We start from the raw sequence: 24,990 nt of genomic DNA on the forward strand, positions 1-24,990 counted from the left end.
ATGTATGTATGTATGTATGTATGTATGTATGTATGTATGTATGTATGTGGTCATGTGTGCAGGTGCCATGGAGGCCAGAAAAGGCCATTAAATTCCCTGGAATTGGGGTTAGATATAGTTGTGAGTCAGCATATGATGCTGGGAACTGAACCTGGATCCCTGCAAGATTAGCCAATGCTCCTAACAGCTGAGCCATCATCCTTCCAGCTCCTACAATAGGGAAACTCTAAGGCCTCTCTGTCTGCTCTTGCTTTCATACTGCCTTACTCTATTTCCTTTTCTGTCCCTGCTTACTTATCTGTGATGTCACAGGTTGTCACTTGCACTTGCTCCGATATTCTCAGCCTTAGTACATAGCACAGACAGTGAACCACAGGGCTGTAAACAGGTAGTGAACTGCTCCAAGGGCTGCAAGAGAGAGACGGCAGCATTTAGGGAATCTCTCGGGGTGCATTCTGATCCTTTCTCCCGCCAGTGTAACCTGCCTTTAAATGCAAGAGGAGGATGTGACTTGGAGGCTTGCCCTTTAAACTGGGCCTGACAGATTTGCCAACAATCTGGAGTGCTGAAGCCTGAGCACCTGGTGAAGTAACAGGACACAAATGGGAAGCCGGACAAGCCGGGACCATCCCAACTTTAGTGCTGACTGGGCTGCGAGGTGGAGTCAAGCCTAGGACCACAGCATGATGGTGTTTTGGAATATCACAGGGAGAGGTGCTGGTTTGTACAGTCGAGGAAAGCAACTAAAGTCGGCTAGGTGGTTGTGATTCAGCTGCAGATGGGCTGAAAGGGCCAAGTACTGAGCATGGAGGGCCCCATGTTGGTGTGACTGTTCCATGCTGACCAAGGAGTGTCATTTGGAATTAGAGCTGTCATGGGCCTAGCACCATGGCGGTGTGGAAGAGCAGGGAACCTTCAAGAGAGACATTTGGTGGTTCCTGAGTAGGAATTGCATGTGTGGCAGGGGACACTTTCATTGCATTAGTCAGTTTAGGAAAGGATGGTTTTCCTCAACCTTCTTGATGGTCTCTCCCTCATCTTCTTACTCCCCTGTGGGAAGAAGGCCCCTGAATGTTGAGGGAAACCAAGTAAGACCAGCTCCACCTCCCCTTTGCTTCTTAATTGTTTTTTGTTTTGTTTGTTTTTGTTTTTGAGGCGGGGTTTCTCTGTGTAGCCTTGGAACTCTAAACCAGGCTGGCCTCCAACTCACATAGATTAGCTTCTGGGTGCTAGGATTAAAGGTGTGTGCCACCAGCTCCCAGCTTTGTTTGGGGGTTGGTGATGTTTTTGGTTTTGTTTGTTTCAAGAGAGGGTTTCTTTGTGTGGCTCTGGTTGTCCTGGAATTCGGTGTGTTGCACTCATTTTTAAACTATTTGATTTGGGGTTCCTTAAAGTCTCTCCCTTCCAACCCCCACCCTTAGGTAGGAGAGAGAAGGTTAGTGGGGAGAGGGGCCTCGGACTCCTTTACTTCTCCCTGCTGTTTGGGGTCATTGGGTTCTTTTGGGGTTATGCCAATTCTCTGCCAACGGCAAACGCAGCAGGCAGTCTCCTCCAAGCCTCACCACCACACTGGCTGTCTCTGGTCTCTCCAAGCTGCCACACTTTCTCTTTCTTGGCTCTCATATGTATATCCCTCAGAGTCCATGCCCCTTTCTGTGCTGCACAAGGCAGGCTGTTATCAGCTGGCAAAGATCATGCCCTGCCGGAGGCAATTATCAGCTATGGACAAACTAAAGCCCAAACTAAAATCCCACCCTTGGGATTAAACAGAAACATATTTACATAAAATAACTGAGTTTTTAAAGAAACCAAAACTTCCATTACATCACTCTGTAGACCAGACTGGCCTTGAACTTAGAGATCCATCTGCCTCTGCCTCCCGAGCAATGATTAATTGTTTTTGTTTTGTTTTGTTTTTTTGAGACAGGGTTTCACTTTGTAGACCAGGCTGTCTTCAAACTCAGAGAGATCCACCTGCCTATGCTTCCTTGAGTGCTGGTTACAGCATGCACCACCATGCCAGATACTTGGGATTTTTAAGAGTGTTTAGGAAAATGGTTCTGTGCGCTCACGGAACTCCTAAAGTTGCCCACCTCTTACCAGCCCACTCTGCAGTTTGATGGGCTAGCCTGTGTCATATGGTGGTTTGAAAATCTTCTTCTAGCCAACTTGGTTTTCAGGGCCACTACAAGTTCCTGTCTTCAGGAAGAGCTTCTGGGAAGCAGAGAATTAAAACTATGCTCCCACTGTTTAGACTGAAAGTGTCTGGCCAGATGGAAGACTGAGCACTGGGCCTTAGGCAGCAATCCTTGAAAAGCAGTCTTCAGAATCCAGCATCTTGTGATGGACACAGCCGATGTTGAGAGCTCTACAGAGCGTTCCAGAGAGAAAAGTCACTTTATTTGTTGATCTCCATCACTTCCTTTAAGGAATGTTCCCTTTTCCAGATGAAGTCATTGGAAACAAAATAGGTTGTGGCAGATAGCTAAGTTGAAACACGTGTTTCTGCTTATCCAATGGTGCGAGGCCATGTGTTAGCTCAGGCCTGAGCAGCCAGCGTGTGCAAGCTGGCTTGAGTGCTAAAGAGTTAGAGGACACTTGATCTTCTTCTAAAGGACTGACAGGACACACACGGAAGCTGGCAGCAGAGGGCATCAGTGGGACTATAGGGCTTCCAGCGTGGCTGTAAGGGAGCAGGGCTTGAGCTGCCTGTTCATTGAGCTGATAAGCCCACTTGTAAGGAGAACAGTAGTGCTAGACTCTAAAAAGAGAGCCCAGCAACCTTCAGAAGGGTTTGAAGAAAAGAACACATAGTAAAACAGAAGGGGTATTTTAACTGTAGCCACTAGAGTTAAAACTTTGAAGAAGATAAAGGCTCCCGTTAGTTTCCTTCTCTGGATCTTATCTCCTTGGGTCAAAATCACTCAGACTCTTGAGCTCAGCTCACCCTAGAACCTCTGACAAGTTTTAACCCAAGGAAATGCGGATTCTAGAGTCAGGGCAGTGACACAGACACATGCCCTCTCAGAGTTTCCATTTGTGGTGTGGTGGCACAGGCCCTTAATCTCAACACGCAGGAGGCAGAGGCATATGAATCTCTGTGAGATTGAGGCTAGCCTAAGTTACACAGTGAGTTTCAGGGCAGCTAGAGCTAAACAGAGAGACCCCGCCTCAAAACAAACAAAACCCAAAATGCAAAAAGCCAGTTGTACTCTGTTATTGAAATCAGCATCAAAAGTGCTAAGGAGTTGGAGGTGCTAGGGTGCTGTCTGCCTTACACAGGTCAGTAGTGCAGGAGGAAGGATGCTCCAGGCAGATGACTGAACTGGCTTCACCTGGCAGTGCCAGTGGCAATGGTTGGAATTGGGTGGGGGTGGAAGGGTGAGACTTGAGGACCAGACAGTTTGATGGGAAGTGAGTGGAGCTCTAGCTGTGGAGGCCACTGGAGGGGAATGTGCGTGGTTATGTGGGTGGTTACTAGGCTGACTTAGACTTTGATAGAGTGACAGTGTTGATATAGACTGAAGTGGAACTGTGGTGCTGGGAGGGCCACAGGAGACAGCTGACAACAACAATGCAGGGCAGAAGCGACAGTGGCAGCGGTACCACAAGGAAATGGGGAGAGGAACTGGTCATCTCTCTGGATTTGCAGAGGGAAGGGAGCCAGCCTAGCAGTGCATAGGAAAGTTTTTCCTGAAGCTGTGAGGGTGTCCTGGAATGTGGTCCTGTGGGACCACCCTTCATCCCAACATGACATCATTTATGAAACAAATGGGTTTTTTGTTTGTTTGTTTGCCCTATTTGTATTTCAAAAGCATTCTGTGCTGTTAGCTGACATTCATAGAGCTTAGGAGGCTGATAACAGTAGGTAGACACTCCCTTCACCACCAGGGGCACGTGAGGATTTCTCATCAGTGAGCTTGGAGAGGTCAGATCTGCTGCCAGAGCTGCCGTGTCCCCATGTCGGCAGCCTTGTGCTGGCTGCTTGCTGTCCCAGGCTTGAAGTGTATTTCCTCTGCTTCTTTTTAATCTCATGTCGGCAGCCTTGTGCTGGCTGCTTGCTGTCCCAGGCTTGAAGTGTATTTCCTCTGCTTCTTTTTAATCTCTTCTCATCTTTTCTTTCCTTTTTCAGACAGGAACTGGCTGGTAGGAAAAGCTGGCCTTGTCAGTCCTACTTCCTCTGCCTCCCTAGGACCACAATCACAGGCTTGTGTCACTTCTCCCAGCTCCAGTATCAACATTTGATGGGTACTGAAGTAGCTTTCACTTTTCAGTTTTGTGTTCTGCTGCTACAGACAGTCCCATAGTGAACTCCTGCTCTTGGCTGCCCTGGCTGAGCTTATGTGTAAGGTAAACTTGGAGCTACAGCAGATCTCAGGATAGGTGGAAACACCTCACATTGAGGTGTGACAGTGTGCAGAGCTACGAAAGGATATAGAACACACATAAGCTTGGTTTTTGCCTTTTACGATTTATTTTTAATTATGTGAATGTATGTATGTGGGGTGGGAGGACAAATGCATTGGATACTCCTGGAGCCTGGAGTTCAGTAGGTGCGAGCTGCCTGACATGGATTCTGGGAACCAAACTGGCATCACCTGCAAGAGCATACATGTTCTTAACTGCCCCATGCTCGGTTTTTAATATATGTCTTACCTGTGAGGCTTTAGTTTTGAAAAGCAGAGTACAGAGGTAAACTCTTGAGTTGCTCGACCTCCTGTCAATGATACCTCATCAGTCCTGTCTCGAGCTTTTTCGTGCTGACCTTCTTGTGCCAGGTACAGGGTAAGCTGTCAGTCTCCTGGTCCTCTACTAGGAATCACCTGTCTCTACTTCCTATCTTTCTAAGTCCTCAGAGGCCATACTTGATCTCAACAAGTCCCTGCCCCTCGGACAGACTCCTTTCTCTAGCATCCACATTTCCTCTGTTGTAGAATTTAACACACTATGTGGCCATGTCATTTAACTGCATGTCAGGGTACCCTTAGGGGAGTATCAGCCCCAGGAAAGCAGGGGCTGAGTTTGTCTTACTTACTGCCCCTGTTCTGTCGCTAATTTATGCCAGTTGTAGATACATGGTAGTGTTTGTGGAGTGAGTGGGTAAATGTGTCCCTTGTTTAAGGAGTGCTGGCTGGTCCCCTCACCATCTGGCTTGCACAGTGGCTTAGAAGTTATTTTCTAGTGACTGAAGGATTTTCTGTGCAAGTGATAAGTAAGAAAGAAGCCTGTGAGCCAAGTGTTGTGGCACATGGCTTTAATCCCAGCACTGGGGAGGCAGAGACAGGCAGATATGTATGAGTTTGAGGCCAGCCTGGTCTACAAAGTCCAGGACAGCCAAGGCTCTGTTACGCAGAGAAACCTTGTCTTGGAAAACCAAAAAAAGAAAGGGGTTGGGGGAAGCCTGTGGGGCTCCATAGGGCTTCAGAATAGCCTGGAAGATGGGGTGTGAGCACCTCTGCTGTTCTCTGTGGCTAGTGGTTGGCAAGGATTAGAGAGGGGGGCCTCCTGTTCAAGGGAGACAGGCAAGCACAATACTTGGACCATCTTGCTTTCTGCAGTAGCCTATATGCCTCAAGAAGGGCTTCTTGGTTTTTCCTTTTGGAATGGACTAAGGGGATTAAAGGGAAGCTAGAGGTTTTATGTAACACATCCCTTGTTTACCTGATACCTGTTATCAGCCGAGAAATGGTAGGAAGAGGTTGTACCAACCTCCATCTGGGGCTACAGACAGCTGTCACCTCCTCTGTTAACCTCTAAGCTTCCCCGTTCTTGTTCCTGGATTCCTAAGGAGTGCCTTTTAAAACGGGATTGTTTAGTGAGCATTGTTGGGGGCTTACTGTGATGGCCTTGGACAGGGTCTCACACTGTGGCTCAGGTGGCCTGGAGCATGTTCTGCCACACAGGCTGCCTTAAACCTAGCAGTCCTTTAGCCTCTCCAAGTGCTGGGGTTACCAGCATTGGCCACCAGCCTGGCTTTGTAAATTAGGATTTTCTTGCTCTAAGGTTTCATGTTTGTTGCATTGTCATTTGTCAGCTTGACTGGATTTAGAATCACCTAGGTGACATAGATCTAGCTGTGTCTGTGAGGGCGTACCCAGGTTTAGCTGAGAAGGGAAGACCCATCCTAAATGTGGGTAGCACCATCCAGTGGGTGGGGAGGGGTAAAAAGGAGATGAGTAAAAAGGAGAAACTTAGCTTAACACCAGCATTCGATGCCCTGTGTTTTCTGGCTGTGTCTGCAGTGTGACCAACTGACTCACCCTGATGGATTATATCATCAAACCTGAGCCCAGACGAGCCCTTCACCTCAAGCTGGTTTTGTCAGGTATCACATGACAGCAACAAGAAAAGTAACTAATACCTCCTTTTTGGCCTGTGCTGTCCTTGCCCCTTTTGTAACTGGGATGTTAAGGCTTCTGGGAGGAGCAGAACTGAGGCACTGTCCACTGCCCTACCTATGACAGGTAGGTCACTGAGTAGCTGCAGAAGCTCAGCATCCCTCTAAGAGGCCCAGAAGGGAGGAGGCCTTACCTGTGATTCCTTGCGCACTCACCAAGTCACTCACTCACCTGCGTAAACTTGTATTGAGACTCTTAATGTGTAGTGTGTGTCTTTGTCCTCCTGGCTGACGTAATGGGAGATCCCTGTGTTTTCATCATTTAGCTAGCTTCATCTTTAATGGTGAATTATTGGAGTGACCTCCCTCACCAGCAGCACTGGCGAGTCCTCAGAACTTTGAACATTCTGCTTAAGCATTAGAACTCAATTTCTTTAGGAAGAAGTCACCAGTCACTGTCTGAGTGACAGTGAACTGCACAAACCATGTGCCAGGCTCAGCCCATCTTTACAGAGAGCAGTGATAGCTGGCTTGTTGTTTAGTGCTTTTTCAGAGTTCTTTAGTAACTGTTATCCCCAGTGTTCCCCTGAGCCTAGGCCTCCACTCTACCACTCAGCCACACCTTAAAGCCCACGTGAGCCTCTGAATGCTGCAGGAGGTGGTCTGTTTTGCCCTGCCCTGCAGAGGGTGGCTGTGAATCATGAGGGCACACTCTTTGGCGATCACTGTCAATAGGGAAGCCATAGCCACTGCTTCTGAAGGAGTGATCTCTAGACCTGAAGCAAATGAGTCTGAGGAGGACAGGTGGACATGCAGCAGGCATTGCGGAGTGAACTTATGCAGATGCAAGACTGTGTTAAGGTTTTGTTTTTCTTTTCTCCCCTTTCCCCTTCTGCCACAGTGACAGATGTCTGAGAAAACAATGTGATGGGAGTGAATGTTTGTTTTGGCTCATAGTTTCTGTTCATGGCCGTGGCCCCATTGTTTCACAGAGCATCACAGCAGAAGGGTGTGGTGGAACAAAGCCGCTCATCTCCATAGGGTCCCAGAAGCAGAGAGAGAAAAGGGTGGGGCATGTTTCCAGTGACCTCCTTCCTCCAAGTAGGTCCTGCCTCCGTGGTGCCATTATGTTCTCAATCTTATATAGTAAAATAGTTTTGGGGGATTAATCTGATGTCATCAGAGTTCTCTGATTGGAACTACCAACTGCGTAGCAAACCTTCGGCTTTAGAGCCTTTGGGGGATGTTGCATGATACCCAGCCACAGCAGATACTAGACTAGTGGTTTGAATCCTGGATATTCAGTTGCCTGCTTGTAAAGTGAAGATAGTAGCATATGTATATAGGGGTTTTGAGGAACAAGAAACCCACCTAAAATTCAGCGTAGACTATCTGCTGGTACTAAGAAGTGAGTCCAACATGGCTGCTCCATGTTCTTACCACGTACTCCCTGGCAGAACAAAAGACATACCTGGCTAGAGCAGGGTTGCTGTATTTGACACAAATATGTCTGCCACCAGAAAAAGAGCCTTCTTTGGAAGCATAATTTGGCCGTTACTTAATGACTGACACCTATGTGACAGTCAGTTCCTTCTTTGGTGGTGTTTGACTATCTATGAGGTTGAGTGTAGCTTTTTTGGGGTGCCACCTACCTCACAGGTACACCCAGCCCCTTGGATTTTAGTTAATTCCAGGTGTAGTCAAGTTGACAACCAAGAATAGCCATCCCTCTAACTTCATGCAGTGTGAGTAACGCAGCCTTGTCCTCATTTGACTATGGCTCTCAGAGGAGCTGCTGTGCTGTCCTGTACACTGGTGACACTGGAGTCAACTCTAGGAGGTACTTGTGAACCTCAGGAGCGGACTGACACTGAGTGGCAGGGCAGGAAAGAGAGGCTGGCCTGCTGCAGGGTAGAAGAGACCAACATGCCTGCCGAGTTTGGTGCCATGTATTCAATAGAGATGCTTTGCCTTTTGTTCTGGAATGTGAAAACTACAACCGTCTATATTTTTCTTTCACAGGTCTGTCTGCAGGTTTTGAGCATCTGATCCCTGAACTGGAGTGTCTGCTGCCACCCCCTTATTCTTTGCAGAAATGTCTGTCACCTACGACGATTCTGTGGGAGTCGAAGTATCCAGCGACAGCTTCTGGGAGGTAATGCTCCCCTTCTGATGAATGCAGATCCGAGGTTGCTGGTATCCAGCATACCGTTGTGATTTTGGTAGAGTCAGGAGGAGAGGAAATAACTTAAGATCAGCTGGAGATAGGGCATTGGTTTTTATGGAGTGCAGGAACGCGCTAGCCCTCAGTGGAGGAGGGAGCTTACTTGCCTGGAAAGTCTGATCTTCCACAAGCCGAAGGGCATTTGTGGAAGGTCTTGATAGTTTATGCTCCAATGTTTTTGGGTGTCTAGCCCTGTGTGATGGGCAACAACACACAGTAGTGATCGGCTCAGTCTTACAGGCAGCTTTTACACATGGGTGACCATGCTAGGACATTATTTTCATAATGCAGGCCAGCGGCCAGAGGGCTGAACGAAGGGCCTGGATTTTGATAGACAATCTGCTTGCAGCTTGTGTCATGGGAACACCCTTCCTGATGAAATTATCATGTGACTGGTTTTGTTTTTGGAAGTTATTCTTCCTCAACCCACTTCTTTTCCTGTCCACTGAAGAAAAGCCAACTGCATTCTTTCTGTTATTGGTGACGGTAGCGCTGGGGGTGGCACTCTACTCCTCATGCATGCTGGGCAGGGCTCCTGCCACTGAGTTTAGACTCCAGCTAGGAAAGTAATCTCGAGACCATATTTTATCCCTGTGGAAAAACCCCTAGATTTTCATTCTGGGCTACATAGGACAGAGTGAGGAGAACTGGGCTTGCAGCTAGTGGCATTGACCCCAACTGTGCTGTCACTAGCTTGTGTGACCTTGGGCACATTGCCCAGTTTACCTGAGCCTCAGACTCTATCTGTAAAAGGGGCTAATATAGGTTGGCCCCAAAAGAGGCTGCCAGATGAAATGAGATATGCTCTTCAGCCCTGTATGAGAACCTTCCTGACACAGGAGCTCCCAGAAAGGAAAAGGTGAATGTGCAGTCCTGTTTTTTGCTGGGGCTAGCATGTCTGAAAAACTGTCACCTGCTGTTGTAGGCTAATGGAAACAAGTGGTCACTAATGCCCTAGCCTTGAAAGATAGCAGAGGGCTCAACCTTCACGAGCACTTTTCTCTCCTGTGCTCCAAGAAGGCTGTGAATGAATATGGCTGACTACCTTATTCTGTTAGAAGTACCTGCATAGCCAGATGCAGCAGTTATATGCCTATAGTCCCTAGCACTGGGAAGGCTGAGGCCAGAGGTTCCATTAGCCCAGGACTGGGAGACCAGGCTAGACAACACAGCAAGATTCTGGCCCTAGAACAAAATAGAATGGGGTATGTATTGCCAAGCAGATACTGTGTGTGCACTCCTGTGAGGATATGGCAGGGCATGTAGAGAACAAGTCTGGGAGTTTAAGGAGCATCTCCTACAGGTGCAGAGACTGTGGACATGAAAGAGCTAGTATGTTCTTCCCAGACTGGCTGGCAGCAGTGTTCTTATGAGGCTGGAGGCTCTAACTGGAGTCTGGATGACAAGAGACACCCCTGCCTTCGAAACAGTTAAGGCAGCAAGGGTCACACAGGGACAAGGACAGGTTACTTGCTGCTCACCAATGGGGTGTGCAGGAAGCTGCCTTAGAATTGTGGCTAAGATATGTGGAGCACAAGGACAGGGACAGGTGTGTGGGTGGGCTGGCCCTCTTGCCGAACCCCAGAGAAGCTATGGTCACAAAAGCAGCCGGGAAGCTGTGTCTATGTCTCCGTGTGTCTGCACCAGGTGTGTGTACTCCCATCAGCCCATCAGGCATGTGCGCAAAGTGTGCTTATGATCTCTGTACTTTTCTGCAGCCGTGTCAGACTCCTAAAGAACATTTAGAAACTATAAGTGACTGCCCAAACCCTACTTTCAGTAGTCCTCAAAGCTGCCTCCCTGGTGAATCTCTGCTTATAAGCTTAAATGGATGGGAAAACAAGCTCCAAGTGGGTTAGAATTGTCAATTTTCAGAGTAGGATATGGCAGGACTGGGATGTGGCCACTGGGATACAGGGTCTGTGTGCCTGCCATATTTGTGGCCTTCTGGAACTCCATCCAGAGGAGCCTTGTTCCTCCACCTCTCTGAGGTGTTTCCTCACTGTTAGTGCTGTCTGTTGTGCCTGATATACCTGGATCCCTAGGGTCGCAGAGCTCTTCAGGGCTAGGGCTAGGGCTTCCTTAGTGTCTCTGCATTATCTAGTCCTCAGCTGCGCTCAGGAACGTTGCACATAGTGATGGAGAAGGCAGATGAAGAAGGCTCCATCTTGTTGCTGACAAGTCTCTTCACTGTCAGAATGCCAGTCAGTCAGTTTTTTAGGGGTCTGGCTTTCAGTTGCTTTGTCAAGAAGCTCATCCTCTGAAAAGTCTTGCTTTATCTTTGGATTTCAGTCACTTGACTAAGCTGTTGGAGAAACACATTTCACATGGAACTGCAGAAATTGAGAACAAGAGTGGCCTCTGGTATTGACTCGTTATAGCAGCCTGGCTCCATGAGACTTTGAGGACAAGTGTTGGTTTGGGATGGCAGGGCAAGAAGGGAGCTGGGTGGCCAGACACAGCCTGAGGGAGCAGGTAGTGAGAACTATACATGAGGCGTGGACATGGATACCAGGGCCAGAGTGGATTGCCACCAGGATTAGGGTAAAGGGACTGGGAGATTGAGTCCCTGGAGGGACTCCTACCCAACCTCAAGCCACTTTCCAGTCTGTCCATTTCCTTCCAGGTCACTGGGCGCTTCATCAGGCTGACCTGTTTCCACCTAGCTCTTGACTGGGAGCCCTAGGGTCACATGGCTCTGTGGGTCTGTCCCTCCTTCACTAGAGTGCTTCTGGGTTTCTCCTAAGAGCTGCTGGTCTTCAGTGAGTACGTAACATCAGGAAGAGGGTCCCACCATCCCAACTGGTAGCAGCAGCTGTGGCTCAGGTTCTGGCCATTTTCTAGGCTGTATGCTGAAGATGAAGGCCTCACACCGCTGTGTGGGAGCCTAGAGTTCGAGGAGGGACCTTGGGGGGCAGTGGCATGCAGATCTGGCCCATGTTATGGGCACAGATGCCTGTGGGGCACTGAGAGTCCTACCTTCCTCCATTGTATACTGCACATCACATGCACTGAGGACATGGGGTGCAGCAAACTCTGCTAGAAGCTTATGGAGAAGCTTGGTTAAGAGTAGGTTCATTGAGGCTGAAGCTCAGTGGTTAACAGCCCTGCCTGCTCTTCCAAAGGACTCAGATTCAGTTCCTAGCAAGCAAGTGCCAGTTCACAGTTTGTCTGCAATTCCAATTCTGGGGAATCTGATACCCTCACACAGATATACATGAAGCCAGAACACCAATATACATAAAATAATAAATAAAATAATTACCTTATGGGGCTAGGGAGATGGCTCAGCGGTTAAGAACAATGGCTGCTGTTTTGGAGGATCTGGGTTCAATTCCAAGCATCCGCAAGGTGGCTCACAACTGTCTGTAACTCCAGTTGCAGAGAATCTGACACCCTTACACAGACATACATGCAGACAAAACACTAATGCACATAAAATAAAAGTATTTTTTTTAAGTTCCGCTTTATCCATTTTTTAAGTTTGTCAGTTTGAACATCTGATTAAAGTTCTCTGGTGTTTGTACTTTTAAACTATCAAAGAGCAAGGGATGCCTTTACTGGGCAGTGAATTCTGTGTCCTTTCCTTTGCTGAGTAAAGCTCCATTTTCTTTCCCTTCCTCTGAAGACCAGTTGCAGAAACAGGATGGCAGCAGCCAGTGTGGGGTGGGGCTTTGCTAGGAGTCATGCTGGGACAGAAGCTGCCTGTGGTAAAGCAGTCAAAGTACCAGCTGACCCAGGCATGAGCTTCAGCCTTGGCCTCCTAGGGCTCTGCAGATAAGGGGGGAGCATTATTCCATGTAGATGGGAAGCCTAGTAAGGTGTGATGCAGGCCAGTGGTTCAGGGGAACACCTGCCAAAGTACCCCTAGATCCTCTGCTCCAAGGTGGAAACGCATTGGAATACAAGAAAATTCAGGGTAAGCTAAATGTGGACACAGTTTTCCAGCGATTTGTTTCCCATTATGTTTTGGTTTCTTCAAGCACAAGTGCCACAGAATTAATACTCAAAGATGAGTAGAAAATGATAGGAACAGAGCAAACAGAGAACTCATCCTTGTTGAAGGGTCAGAATAGGGGTTTGGTAGGTCATAGGGAGTTGATGAGATGGAGGCCCTGTGCTTTACCAGAGGTCCCCTGAAGGTGTGCATATGATGATGTACCTGAGGGAGTGATGGTGTAGATTGTAATCTTGTCTTACACTCCTCCTAGCCTCGGTGAGATACTGTGGGTTTGGGGTAAAATAGTCAGGCCCTGGATGTCACCAAAGATTCTGTAGGCTGCAGTAAGGGATCAGTCAAACCTTCCTACTGGCTTGTGCCCTCACTTCTCTTCTAGCAGTGTGGAAGTTGTGGAATGGCTTGCTCCTCTTTATGGATGTGTGGCTACTTTCATGTCAACTAGACACAAGCTAAAATCATTTGAGATAAGGGAACCTCAATTAAGAAACTGCCTCCATAAGATCGAGCTGTAGGCAGACTTGTAAGGCATTTTCTTGTAGGAGAAAATGCAGGCATGTCCTAGTGGCCCGCCTCCTTGGCACACTGCGCTTGTAAATAAGAAGCATGGAATGCTGAGCCCCAGAAAGGCAGAACACTGAATTTGGAAGTAGTATGGGTCTAGTAGCTGGCCTGCGGACAAGTCCTCACTCTTCGCTTCTCCAGTGTGGTTCTTCCCAATAGACTGGTGCTCTCTATCCAATCTGAGGTAATGTGCTAACCAATCACAGTTGATAGGCTTTTGTTGCCTAAGTGGCTCACATGTAATAAAGCACTCGCTGTTCCCTGAAACTGTTTTCCAAGTGGTTTATCTCTGAACATTTTACTGACTCACAGCCATTGCTGTCTTTTTGGGGGACACCCCAGTAACAGAAACAATTTGGTACTCAAATATGGGAGACATGAGTACATAGGGTAAAGGGACCCCCTGGTTAAAAAACAAACAAACAAACAAACAAACAAACAAAAAAACAATTGGATGCAGAATGGGTAATTTGCCATCATTAGGTCAAAGAGCGACTCGAATCCAGGTGATGAAGTGCCAGCTAAAAAGAAAGGAATTAAAGTACAAATGCTTAAGTTACAGAAGTTTTGATCTGAGTTCCTACAGATAAATCCTTGGTTTTCTGTAGAGGGTTGTTGTTGTTTTTAAATTTAGCACTGTGGCAGAGAGCTTTGAATAATTCAAGGAGAGAGGAAGTTAGGACTTGGCTTCCTTGTCTGAATATTTCTATCATATTATTATGTCTGCAGTTGGTGCTTACCTGGGGGGAGGGGAATAGTTATTAAAGCACCTCAAACTTTCCTAGTAGCAGATAAGGATAAGGGCAGTGAAGAAAATAAATAAATAAATAAACAACAGGGAGGAAATGAAGATGATGCTGATAGAATAGGGCACATCTGGCAAGAAGGCCCCTCAGCACTCTCTTCCTTATATCCTTCCTCAGATGCATCGCTTGAACACCATACCATAGAAAGTGAAGACCTCAGCGGCCACCATGTTTAGATCCTTTTTCATGGCTTCGTGCTGGTCATGATGACTGCTGGCCAAATGAGCAACCCATAGTCTCTGCTTTTCCAGTAAAATTAAATCCTGCCCTGCAGATACCTTTAGTGTTGTATCCACGTGACCTTAAACCATCCAGCAGTTGCAGACTGCTTGTTAAGATGACAGGTGTCAGTCTCCACATGTAATGCAGTTCTTAGAATCCATAAACATGAATGTAAACACACCAGAGTATTATAAACAGCTGGCCTGAGTATATGAGCCCTCAGGATTTTTTTTTTTTTTTAATTTGGAAGGCACATTATTATGATCAATGTGGACTTCCGGCTGATAGAAATCTAAATCGGGTATAGTATTGAATGTGGAGATGTTACCGGGGAAGGAGCATTCTTATCACCTGCTGAACAGGCTCCTGGACCTCCTCAGTATTTTGACCAAATCTATCTGTGTTCCCTAAGAACTTGGAAAGCTATGCCCTCTTCAGGGGACACAGCAAATTTCAAGATTTAAGACAGGGACCTACTGAGCCTTTTACTAAATTTCTGGCTTGAGTACATAGTCCCATGGAACAGAAAATGCAGCTCGCTGAGGCAGCTAATATACTTTGCACCAACTTGCTTATGATGAGGCAGAGCTTCAGAGGGTGGGTAGGTCTGATGAAGAATGCCTCTCTGAGCTAGGCATGGTGGTGCATGCCTTTAATCCCAGCACTCAGGGAGGCAGAAGCAAGTGGATCTCTGAGTTTGAGGCCAGCCTGGTCTACAAAGGGAGTCCAGGATGGCCAGGGCTACACAGAGAAACCATGTCTCCAAAAAAAAACAAACAACAGAATGTCCCTCTGGATGACTGGATCCTACCATTTCAAAGAATAGGGAATTGGGCATATATTTGCAGAGGTTCTTGCAGCTAGCCCTGAAGTGGGCCTTTGTTTCACTTCCTTTGCCCACAAAAATTCAGTGCAAAACAGATGAACCAGTTTGGGTGGAACAATGACCTTCATGTAAAGAGAAACTGCAGCATGCTCAGGAATTAGAAGAACAGAAACACCTGAGACAGCTAAGCCTCAGTCCCTGGAACTCTCCTATTTTTGTCATTCAGAAAAAAGCTAAAGAAAAAAATGGAGATTATTATATGACTTAAGAGCTGTTAATTAACAGTAATCATTCTTTGTTTCAAGCTAATATTTTTGGTTTTCCAGGAAGGCTGGATAATTATCCTCAATGGAAGCCCATTCAAGTTTTACAACAGATCACTGTAAAGAGCTTTTCTCCTGTTCAAACCCTGTTTTTGGACTGGATATAATATTTGCTGTTGCCAGTTTCCATGAGGAATGGCTTTTGTAATACTCAATACTACTACCCAAGAGTTTAAAATTTGGAAGGCCACTCTGGGGAGAGTTCCACACAACATTTCGAGTTAAAAATTGTACTCAGAGCCATAAAACACAACCTCCAGACTATTAACGTCTATACTGACATAGTGTTTACTGTGTTCAGCTTATTCCTAGATAACCTGCTACTTTCCTAAGACTAAAATTACGTCTTTCCTTGACTTCCATGTTTTAGCTTTGCAAGCTGTATTGCAGCAGCAACAACATCCTGTCTTTGGATCACATACCAGAGCTTAGAATTCTCTTCTGAGGATGCTAAATAAAGGAAATGCTCTTGCTGATGAGGCATCACGGCCTCTAGTGGCATCCCTCTGGCAGGATGCAGTAACTGTATGCATAGTCACTTTCATCCGTCTGCATGGTCCTTAAGTGCCCTTTTTCCTGCTTTAACTCATCTCCAAACAAAACAGATTGTTCTAGGATGTAATGCCTGTACCCTATTTCTCCCTTTAGGACCTTGCAGCCAGCAGGGGTCATCCCCAGGGTCATTACAGCAAATAGATGTCAAACACATTGCCTCATTTGGTCAGCATAAATATGTTCATGTCACAGTGGACACTTCTTACCTTCTTAGGGTCACATAGCGTTTTGTGATGGCAGGAGTGCCCTATAGGTTAAGCAGGTAATGGCCTTGCTCATCTTTCCTCATCTTTCCTCTGAGTTTAAACTCTTTGGTCTCCAATGGAAAATTCAACATGTGACTGGGATTTCTTATAACCCCAAGGTCAAATTGTAGTAGAGAGAGCACACAAACAACCCAAAGAACAAATTGATAGGTTGGGGGAGGGGGTATGGGTCTGAATAAGATTCACCCTCAACATCTTATTAATATGGCGTTATGTTATTTACTTTAAATTGTTTGAAAACAGATGACAAGGGAAATACTGCAGCTCATAGACATTGGCACCTTTTCCAGGACCTACGAGGTTACCTCTGGTGACCTGGAAAGATGTAATAACAGGTAAATGCCAATCACCAGCCCCACAGCTTACCATTGGTAAAGGTTTCCCTTGTGTTTTTCCAGAAAATGGACTGCAGCCGATCTGTATCCACTCCCTGCTCACCAGACCCTGGATAGCTGAGGCTAGCAAGGAAGCAGATGAAACTGAGCAGCTGCAAGAGACTGCAGCAAGCATCTATCCTGCTCATGTGTTTACTTACTACACTGACTAAATAATGCCAGTGCTGAAAATTATTGGGCATTGGTATCTAAGCCTCCCTGTTCCCGTAGGTGGAAGGCAGAGGACCTTGTCCTTAGCTGTTTGCTAATGGCTCCAAGCTATTTCCTGATGGGTCCTGTAAAAGAAAATTCTAACACTTGGAATGATACCATTCTCATAATCTATTTACCTATGTTATTATCTCTTTAGTTGTAATATATTAGTTGGTATATTCCACTCGATCAGCATGTTACGCTCTCAGGAAAGCAAAATGATATAGAGGGGGAAGTGTAGGAGAAAATGCAGGCATGACCTGGTGTCCAGCCTACTTTGCACACTGCACTTCCTAATAAGAAGCATGGCACACCACAACAGAAGTCAGGACACTAAATTTTGAAGTAGCGTGAGTAGCCAAGTGCCTTACTGACCCATAAGCATTGCTGTCTTGTCAAGGGGTGGCATTTCTTAATTGGTGATCCACGGAAGAGGGCTGAGCCCATTGTGGGTGGTACCGTCATCCCTGGGCCGGTGGTCCTAGGTTCTATAAGAAAGCAGGCTGAGCAAGCTATAAGGAACAAGCCAGTAAGCAGCACTCTTCCATGACCTCTACATCAGCTTCTGCCACTGGGTTCCTGCTTGAATTCCTACCCTTACTGTTTTTGATGCTGAGCTGTTATATGGAACTGGGTGAAATAAACCCTTTCCTTCCCAAGATGTTTTGTTCATAGTGTTTCATTCCAGCAATAGTAACCCTAACTAAGGAAATGGAGTTGCCATCTGCCAACATGCTAGTTTGCTTGGACTGTTAACAGGAAGGGCTCTTACAACTCCCTGGGTGGAGAACTTTGTGAATTAAGGACTCCAGACTGTTTCCGTATCCACGATGGGAAGTATCCTAGCAACTCCTTAGATCTCTTTCTTTCCATGTGGAATGAGAATCCAGATCTAGCTACCAGCCAGATTTGGACTCTGAGAAGACATTATGGGGTGCCCAGTCTACTGGCATGGAGAATAGAGAGTAATGATGTTATGGTTTGTGTGTAGCATATATTCACACAAGGGTGGCTTGAGCTGCAGGATAGGTGTCAGAGGAATGGTGCTATGCATCGCTTACGCTGTGTGGGCCATGGCTTCCTGCACCAAGCCTTCCAGAACCCTGAGGTTCTTCCCTCTGTTACCTCATGTCTCCAGGCCAGCTCTGACCACCTTGTTTTTCTTTCCAGACCTATGGAAAGTCCTCATAAAGTCACATCAGGCTACAGTGGTGATGGTTTATTCACTACGACACCACTTTGCCTTACATAGTCCTTGGCACATAGCAGATGTTTATTAACTATTTGTGGATGGCAAGAAGGAGTTGTAGAGCATCAGATGCCGAGAATTGGGAATGCCTGGCTGACTATTTGGAGCTGGCTGACTAGTGGTAGTGGTAGACAGCTCATTTCCGGATTCCAGCATCCTTTATTAGTGTTGAGACAAACATTTGAGTTCTAGAGCATGGACTTGCCTGAAGGGACATTGCCAGCCTTCTGTTGAGTAATGTGGCACAGATGCCGTTCTCTTCCAGGGATGAGAGGGGCCAGATAAGGTTCTTGAGCCTTCATTATAAGGATAAAATCAAGGTTATTAACTTTGGCAAGTTGTCTTAGTATCATACAGCTTTGGGGTTCTGGGATGAAGCTGCATTGGGATACAGTGGAAGCAGGATTGGGGCCTGGCCCTGCCCTGCAGCTCTTTACCCCTTTGATTGACCCAAGGGAGCCACGGCATGTGGGCTCTGTCTCTTTCTATCTGTGTGCTCATGAGTGACTTCTCCAGTAAGATGGAAACACTAATATTCCTACCTGCTAAGAGTGCATGAGATGGGGTGTCACAGTGGGACAGTTACTCCCTGCCTCGCAAAACATAATCATTATTGTGATGTAATGCTCAATACTTATTGCTAAGAGCATCTAGTTCAGCTACGGACCAATGTGTCCGAGGTGACTCAGAGAAACTGTTGCTATGGGCGCCGTGTTTGCAAGGGCAAATGTGACCCCCAGCTGTATCATCTGTGACGATCCAGGCTGGATAAGTCAGTTCCAGCAGCCGAGGGGGCCAGGTGATGCAAGTGCTGGCAGGTGGTCTCGCCAGGGCATATGTGGCCAGGGAGGAATCCATGGGGAAGACTGGCTGAGCCATTTCTCAGGCAAGGTACTATGGTCTGGGCAGTGCAGAGCCCATTCTGCACCTCTCTACTTCCTGTTCATGCCCATTTGCCTCCTTCCTTCCGATGATGCAGATTTTATTGTCGTGCTCCTGAAGCTTTTTATCCCTGCTTCATGTACAAGATTTGTCATTATACAGGCAGTTTCCTAGTTTGTGGTGAGTTTCCTCTGAGCCTCACATCTGCCTTCTAGGTCATTGCTGTGCCACACCTTTCATGTTATCCCACGGAATAGTCTATCTGCCTGAAGGTATAGCCTGAAACCAAATTCCTGAGCAGACCAAAGCTACAGGCGAACTGCTGCCTAATGGCTTCAATATCCTGGTTGTTGACAGAAGTCTGTTTTCTTCTACTTTATCCTGTAAGAGCCTTTTCCCCACTCTACCCTGCACTTGAGATTCCTCTACCCCCCACCCCTTCTCTGGGTTTGCTAGTCTCTGTTGTAAAGAGCTTCCTGAGTGCTCCATTGTGGTTCTTTTCCCATCTATCCTTGCAGCAGCCCCATCTTTCTCATCATGGTGGTTAGGACTTGTAAGATTTTAAATTGAAGTCCCTTGCAGTTTTTAAAAAAGATATTTTGCTTGTGTGTATTAGGTAGCTAGCTAGCCATCTATGTGTGCTTTAGTGAAGGTGCCCATAGAAGCCAGAGGGGATTCTTCTGGAGCTGGAGTTACAGTCAGTTGTGAGCCTGAGAATGGAAGAAAGAGCTCCTGACAGCTGAACTATCTCTCCAGCACCCTCTGTTGGTTTTAGACTTAACAGTTAGGAGACAGTGTTTATAGTCTGCAGTTGTTCAGGATGTCTGTTTCTGAGCAGAAGTCCTTAGTTTTTGGAGGGTAGCAGGTATGCATTCACCTAGCTTTAACCCGTGGAATGCTATTTAAAGAGTGCCACCTTAACTTGCAGAGGTGTACTGGCCTACATGCTCTTTGGCCTCTCTGTGGTTTTACTGCTCATGTTTTTCATTGAAAGCCTGCTGTGGTAGGCCTGTGGAGGCCTAGAAAAAGAAGAATGGCCTACATGCTGTAAGCCATTGATGCCTTGTGCGTTGTCATGCTTTTGTTGCCTGGTGTACTCAGAACCAGCATACAAGAAGTGAGCCTGCCTGTGGCAGAGACAGTAGTGGCCATTTGCCTAACCAGAGGCGAGCAGGGCAGTCTGGGGCACAGATCCAGGACCACTGCCTCAAGAGAGCTTCCACTCCTCCTCTCATGTGGGGGTCAGCCTTGTGACAGCTGAGCCTCTCTGGGGTCTCAGGAAGTACTGTCTGTTCAGGTTCCTTGTGAAACTGAGGTCCTCTCTGGGAGGTCCAGGGTAGGAGTTTCCTCAGTACCTCAGGACCAAGGCAACTCAGGTGGGAACATGAGCTTGGCAGTGTCTCATCTGGCTCATTCTCACTAGGGCCACAGGCTCTCCCTGAGTCCGTGGCTATATTTGAGTAATGTATTTGAGGTGGAACATGTTACTTGCTGTCTCCTTTTCCCCTCTGCTCTATGCCCGTCTATATGGCTGTCTGTCCCCAGAAGCAATCCCAGGACCAGTTCGGATTTCTCTGCCACCTCCAGGCCCACTGACAGCCTGAAATGTCTGCTTGCTGAGGCAGCCTTCTTGCACTGGGGACTGGGAGGCAATTCTTCAGGTTTCAGGAGTTCTTGTTTGAGTGTGGCCACAGCTGCTGTGTGTGCCATTGGGCTGCATGGTTTGTAGCTTGTTAGCAGCTGTTCTTGCCTTTCCTGAAATTTTGGCTCTCAGCTTTGACCATTGAAGAGGTGAGCAGGTCTTCAGTTGAGCACTGCTGTGACAGATGAACACTGTGTGTCTGTGTTTCCATGTGGCCACCGAGACTCAGTCAAGTTGACTCTTTTCATCTGGCCATCAGCCCAGTGGTACTCAGTTGTATTATTATTATTTTCTTCTTCTTCTGTAAATGTCAAAGAGACCATAAAGTTCCATTTGAAGAGAACCAAGTGTGTGTTGTGGAGACTGTTTGTTGCTGCTGTTGTTTTCTTTTTGTGGTAAAGAAAAGGAAAACTGAGCAATCAGGTCCCAGTTCTACTGCTGAACTGCCAGCCTTGCTGAGGAGAACAGTAAAACAGTAAGTAAGGCTTTGCCTGGGCTGCAAGGGCTCTGTGGAAGGTGTATGATTAATAGTGGGGTTCAAGAGTTCTACCCTCCGGTAAGTGGCAAAGCCATGCTGGGCCTCTGGGTTCCCAGGCTGGCTGTCTTCTAGGGGTCTTTGCTGTTCAGCAGGATTCTGGGTCTTGCGGAGGATGTCATTACCTTAGTCCACCTGGAGCTGTGGCCCCAGGGACAGCGTTTCTAAGTGTTGTAGCCACCATCTCTCACTCCTAGCATCTGTGTGCAGTAGCTTCATGTTTATTCTCTTGCAAGGTGTTACCTTTCTCCTTGTTGCAGTCATCTCCAGCACCCCTTCTTCTCCCTTAGTTAGCTCAGCACTGACTTGGAAGTGCTGAGACTTGGAAGAGAGACTTGGAAGTGCCGCCGCACTGCAGAGAGGACCGCCCCTTGTGCAGAGCAGGCACAGGCCCACCTTCCTCAGGGCCTCCAGGCTGAACAGTGTACTGTGTACTGTACAGTGTACTGGAGAGCCCAGTGGGTAAAGACTGCTAGAAAACCTGAGAGGGCTTCAGAATTTTGAAGACCATAATAGGAAGCTAATGAGAATACATACAGTCCTTCTGTGCTGTTTCCCGGGGGCCCTCCCCTGTTAGCTCTGGTAGCCTTTCAAAGCCCATAGCTTGAGGGATGATGCAGGCTCAAGGTAGTTCAGTCAGTAGTGGCATGTAAGCATGGTGACCTGAATTCAGATCTGTAGCATCCACGTGAAAAGCTGAGCGTGATGGCACATGCCTGCAACTGGGTGCCATAGGTGAAGACAGAAGGCTCTCTGGGTTTGGTGGCCAGCTAGTACAGCCAAATCTACGAGTGAGCTCCAAGTTCATCAAGACCTTGTCTCAAAAAATAAAATGAACAACAAAAGTAGAACAATCAAAGAAGATGCATGACATTGACTTCTGACCTCCAACCCCATGTGCACGTGTGTACATATAACCACACACACAGAATATGAAAGTATTTTCATAGCTATGTCTAATTTAGATAATCTAGCTTCTCTCTTTGTGTGTGAAAAAGAGTAGCCAAAGCTTGTCCTTGACGAATCGGGTTAGAATCTGAGCTTTGCCATCTAGGCTGTTCTACCTAAAAGTATTTTACAAACTGCCATAAGCTCCAGCCCAGCCAGGGTGACTGTGTAGTCTTAGCCAGTTCTCAGCTACTCTAAGCCTCAGTTTCCTCATCTGTAAAGTAGGGGACACTTTCTGCGGCTTAAGGGGTTAGGCAGTGTATGAAACACCTATCATGGTGTCTGGTGCATAGTAGGCACTCAGTAGGAGGGAAATACTTAAACTATGTCATTGGGAAGTAGTAATACTCCAACAGGTGAGGATTTAGTTACATGTTACCTGCTCAGGGAAGCCAACCCTGCTCCATCTGCCTGAACACGTGCCGGCCTCCCTCAGCCCTCCGCCTTGCTCACCTGCCTCCTTCCCTGACCTTCCAGCTAGTGTCTGCTCCAGGACCTGACCTGGAGTGGTATACACAGAAGCTCCAGTTTGCTGACTTACTCCTCTTGGTAATAAAATGGGGGTGGGGGCGTCTGGTGACATATGGTAACCATCAGTCTGGGGAGATGGGATGAACATGAGGGGACCCCACTGGCTTATACGGTAGCAACCCAGAGATAGGCTAGCCATGCAGGAGGGTCAGTACACAGCCACCCTCAGTGCCCGCCCCACAGCATAGCTCTATCTCACAGGTTGGGAACTACAAGCGGACTGTGAAGCGGATCGATGATGGCCACCGCCTATGTGGTGACCTCATGAACTGTTTGCACGAGCGGGCCCGCATTGAGAAGGCATATGCACAGCAGCTCACTGAGTGGGCCCGACGCTGGAGGCAGCTTGTAGAGAAGGGTAAGTAACCCTGGGCTTGGGTACCAGCTACCCACTTGCCAGGGATCCCTGATGAATTGCTCAGGCCTGGGGCTGTGGGTTTTTGTTTTGTTTTTTTTTTTTTTTTTTGTGGGGGAGGCCTGTGTGGTACCTGTCGCTTAGTAAGCACAGACTTCATGAGCTTTTGCCCACCAAACTGCCAGTTGCAAAGATTCCTGATCTCTTGTTGCAGCCTTTGCCTCTCCAGTCATTCACAGGAGATTGACAGCTTCTGAGGGCCTGAGGGTGCCTATAGTATAGAGGACCATTTCCTCAGCAGAAAGGAAGTCTATGCTCGAAGAGAGGAGAGAGAAACTGCACAGGCCCACACAGAAATCTCTGGATTGTGTAGGGACACTATTGTCATTTCATTCCTTCCTAGTTCTTTGTTCCCCAAGGCTTAGGAGGAAAACTCTTAATCAGGACTGTCACTTTGATAAGGGGTTGGAGTAGGAAGGGCAAGGTGAACCGGGTGAGATCCGGCTGGATCATTGAGGTGCTCACAGCAACCGGCAGTCTCTGATCGATTCCTGACAGAAAGGAGTGGAGCTTGGATTCAGTGGAAAATTGACTCTTTGAATCTTCCCTAATCCCCTGGGACTACAAAATGTTCCCTGTCCTATCTCTATTGACACTGTTATCCTCTGGGCCCACACTGCACATGGGTGTGAATAAAGGTGAGTTCATCTTGAGGGAGACCACTCACAATTGTGGACTGTTGTGGGAGCAAGAGAATGTTTGGTTGTGAGGGGTGGGCAGCTCACTTCAGAGAGTTCTCCCCTTTTTGGCCACATGTAAACAAATTGAGATCTGCAGAATGCGGGAAGGGTTGTCTCACAAACCTCAGAGAGATCGGGCTTAGGTGGGTAGGCACTTGCCATGCAAACAGAGGTCTTGATCCCCAACTCCTTACTGCATAAAAGTTAGGTGCAAAACTGGGGAGACAGCTCAGTGGTTAAGAGCATTGGTGATGCTGAAAGATCAGAGGACCTGGCAGCTCAAAACCACCTGTAATTCAAGGAGGGAGGGGGAATATACCCTTCTAGCCTTCTTGGGCACCAGGCATGCACATATATCTATGTAGGCACTCAACACGTTTAAAATAAAGGTCTTTCTAAAAAGCCAAGTACAGCACTGCAAACCTGTAGTCTGGTTCTGTGAAACAGAGTCTAGAAGATCCTGGGCAATTGCTGGCCAACCTGTCTAGCTGAATCTGTGAGCTCTGGTCCTATGCGACTGTCAAAAAACACAAAGAGAGGTAATTATGGAAGATTAACATGAGCCTTGGCCTCCACATAAACTGTGTATGTGCATCACATGTACATTCATTCACACACATGCATGTAGAATATACATATCAGGTGTGTATGCTCTCACATGTACACGTTACATGCACACATATGCATGTGTACACACACAAGAGCTCAAAGGCTTTAGAAAAGAAATTGTCTGTAGTCCAGGCTGCTCCCAGGTGAACAGCTGTAGGAGTGACAGGAAATCCTGCTGCTAGCAGAGGCTAAGTTAACATGCTTCTCCTGTGTCAGGTCCACAGTATGGGACCGTGGAGAAGGCCTGGATGGCTGTCATGTCTGAAGCAGAGAGAGTGAGCGAGCTGCACCTAGAAGTGAAGGCATTCCTGATGAATGAAGACTTTGAGAAGATCAAGAACTGGCAGAAAGAAGCCTTTCACAAGCAGATGATGGGAGGCTTTAAGGAGACCAAAGAAGCAGAGGATGGCTTCCGGAAGGCCCAGAAGCCCTGGGCCAAGAAGCTGAAAGAGGTGTCAGCCTTCTTACTGGTCCTGCTTTGCCTCTCTCCTGGTGGCCGCTCCGTTGATAGGGCTCCCTTCCTGCACTTTCAGGAACTTGCCTTAGCCATATATCAGGTAGAGAACAGGCCATCTCTGTTGCTAAGGAAGGTTGAGAAACCCTGATATAAGCTCATAACTTTGAGACCAATATGGACAATGTATGATGACCCTTTGTTAAAAGAAAAGTCCTTGGAAATTGTAACCGAATCTCTGCCAGCCCACCTTAAGCCTTTTACTCATGTGAGAGGCACACCCCCCCCCCCCCACACACACACACACACCAGGGTCTCGCTTTTGACAGGGTGTGACTGCTTGGCCTGGACCCACTGTGTAGATTAGACTTGCCTGG

General features: G+C 47.3%; 1 protein-coding gene across 7 annotated transcripts in view; it reads left to right on the forward strand.

Moving 5' to 3' along the window:
• The window catches only part of Pacsin2 (protein kinase C and casein kinase substrate in neurons 2), a 93,472-nt gene that overhangs the window by 54,378 nt on the left and 14,104 nt on the right, over positions 1 to 24,990 (forward strand). For all 7 annotated transcript variants that reach the window (XM_055626983.1, XM_055626982.1, XM_055626989.1 and 4 more), the window contains 3 exons: positions 8,360 to 8,492; positions 22,657 to 22,813; positions 24,376 to 24,611. In XM_055626983.1, coding sequence (XP_055482958.1) covers positions 8,433 to 8,492; positions 22,657 to 22,813; positions 24,376 to 24,611 — 453 coding nt within the window. In that variant the 5' untranslated portion in view covers positions 8,360 to 8,432. The remainder of the gene's footprint in view (positions 1 to 8,359; positions 8,493 to 22,656; positions 22,814 to 24,375; positions 24,612 to 24,990) is intronic.

The sequence above is a fragment of the Psammomys obesus genome, unplaced genomic scaffold (genome assembly GCF_907164565.1).
Source record: "Psammomys obesus unplaced genomic scaffold, mPsaObe1.curated_primary_1811, whole genome shotgun sequence".
Classification (NCBI taxonomy): Eukaryota; Metazoa; Chordata; class Mammalia; order Rodentia; family Muridae; genus Psammomys; species Psammomys obesus.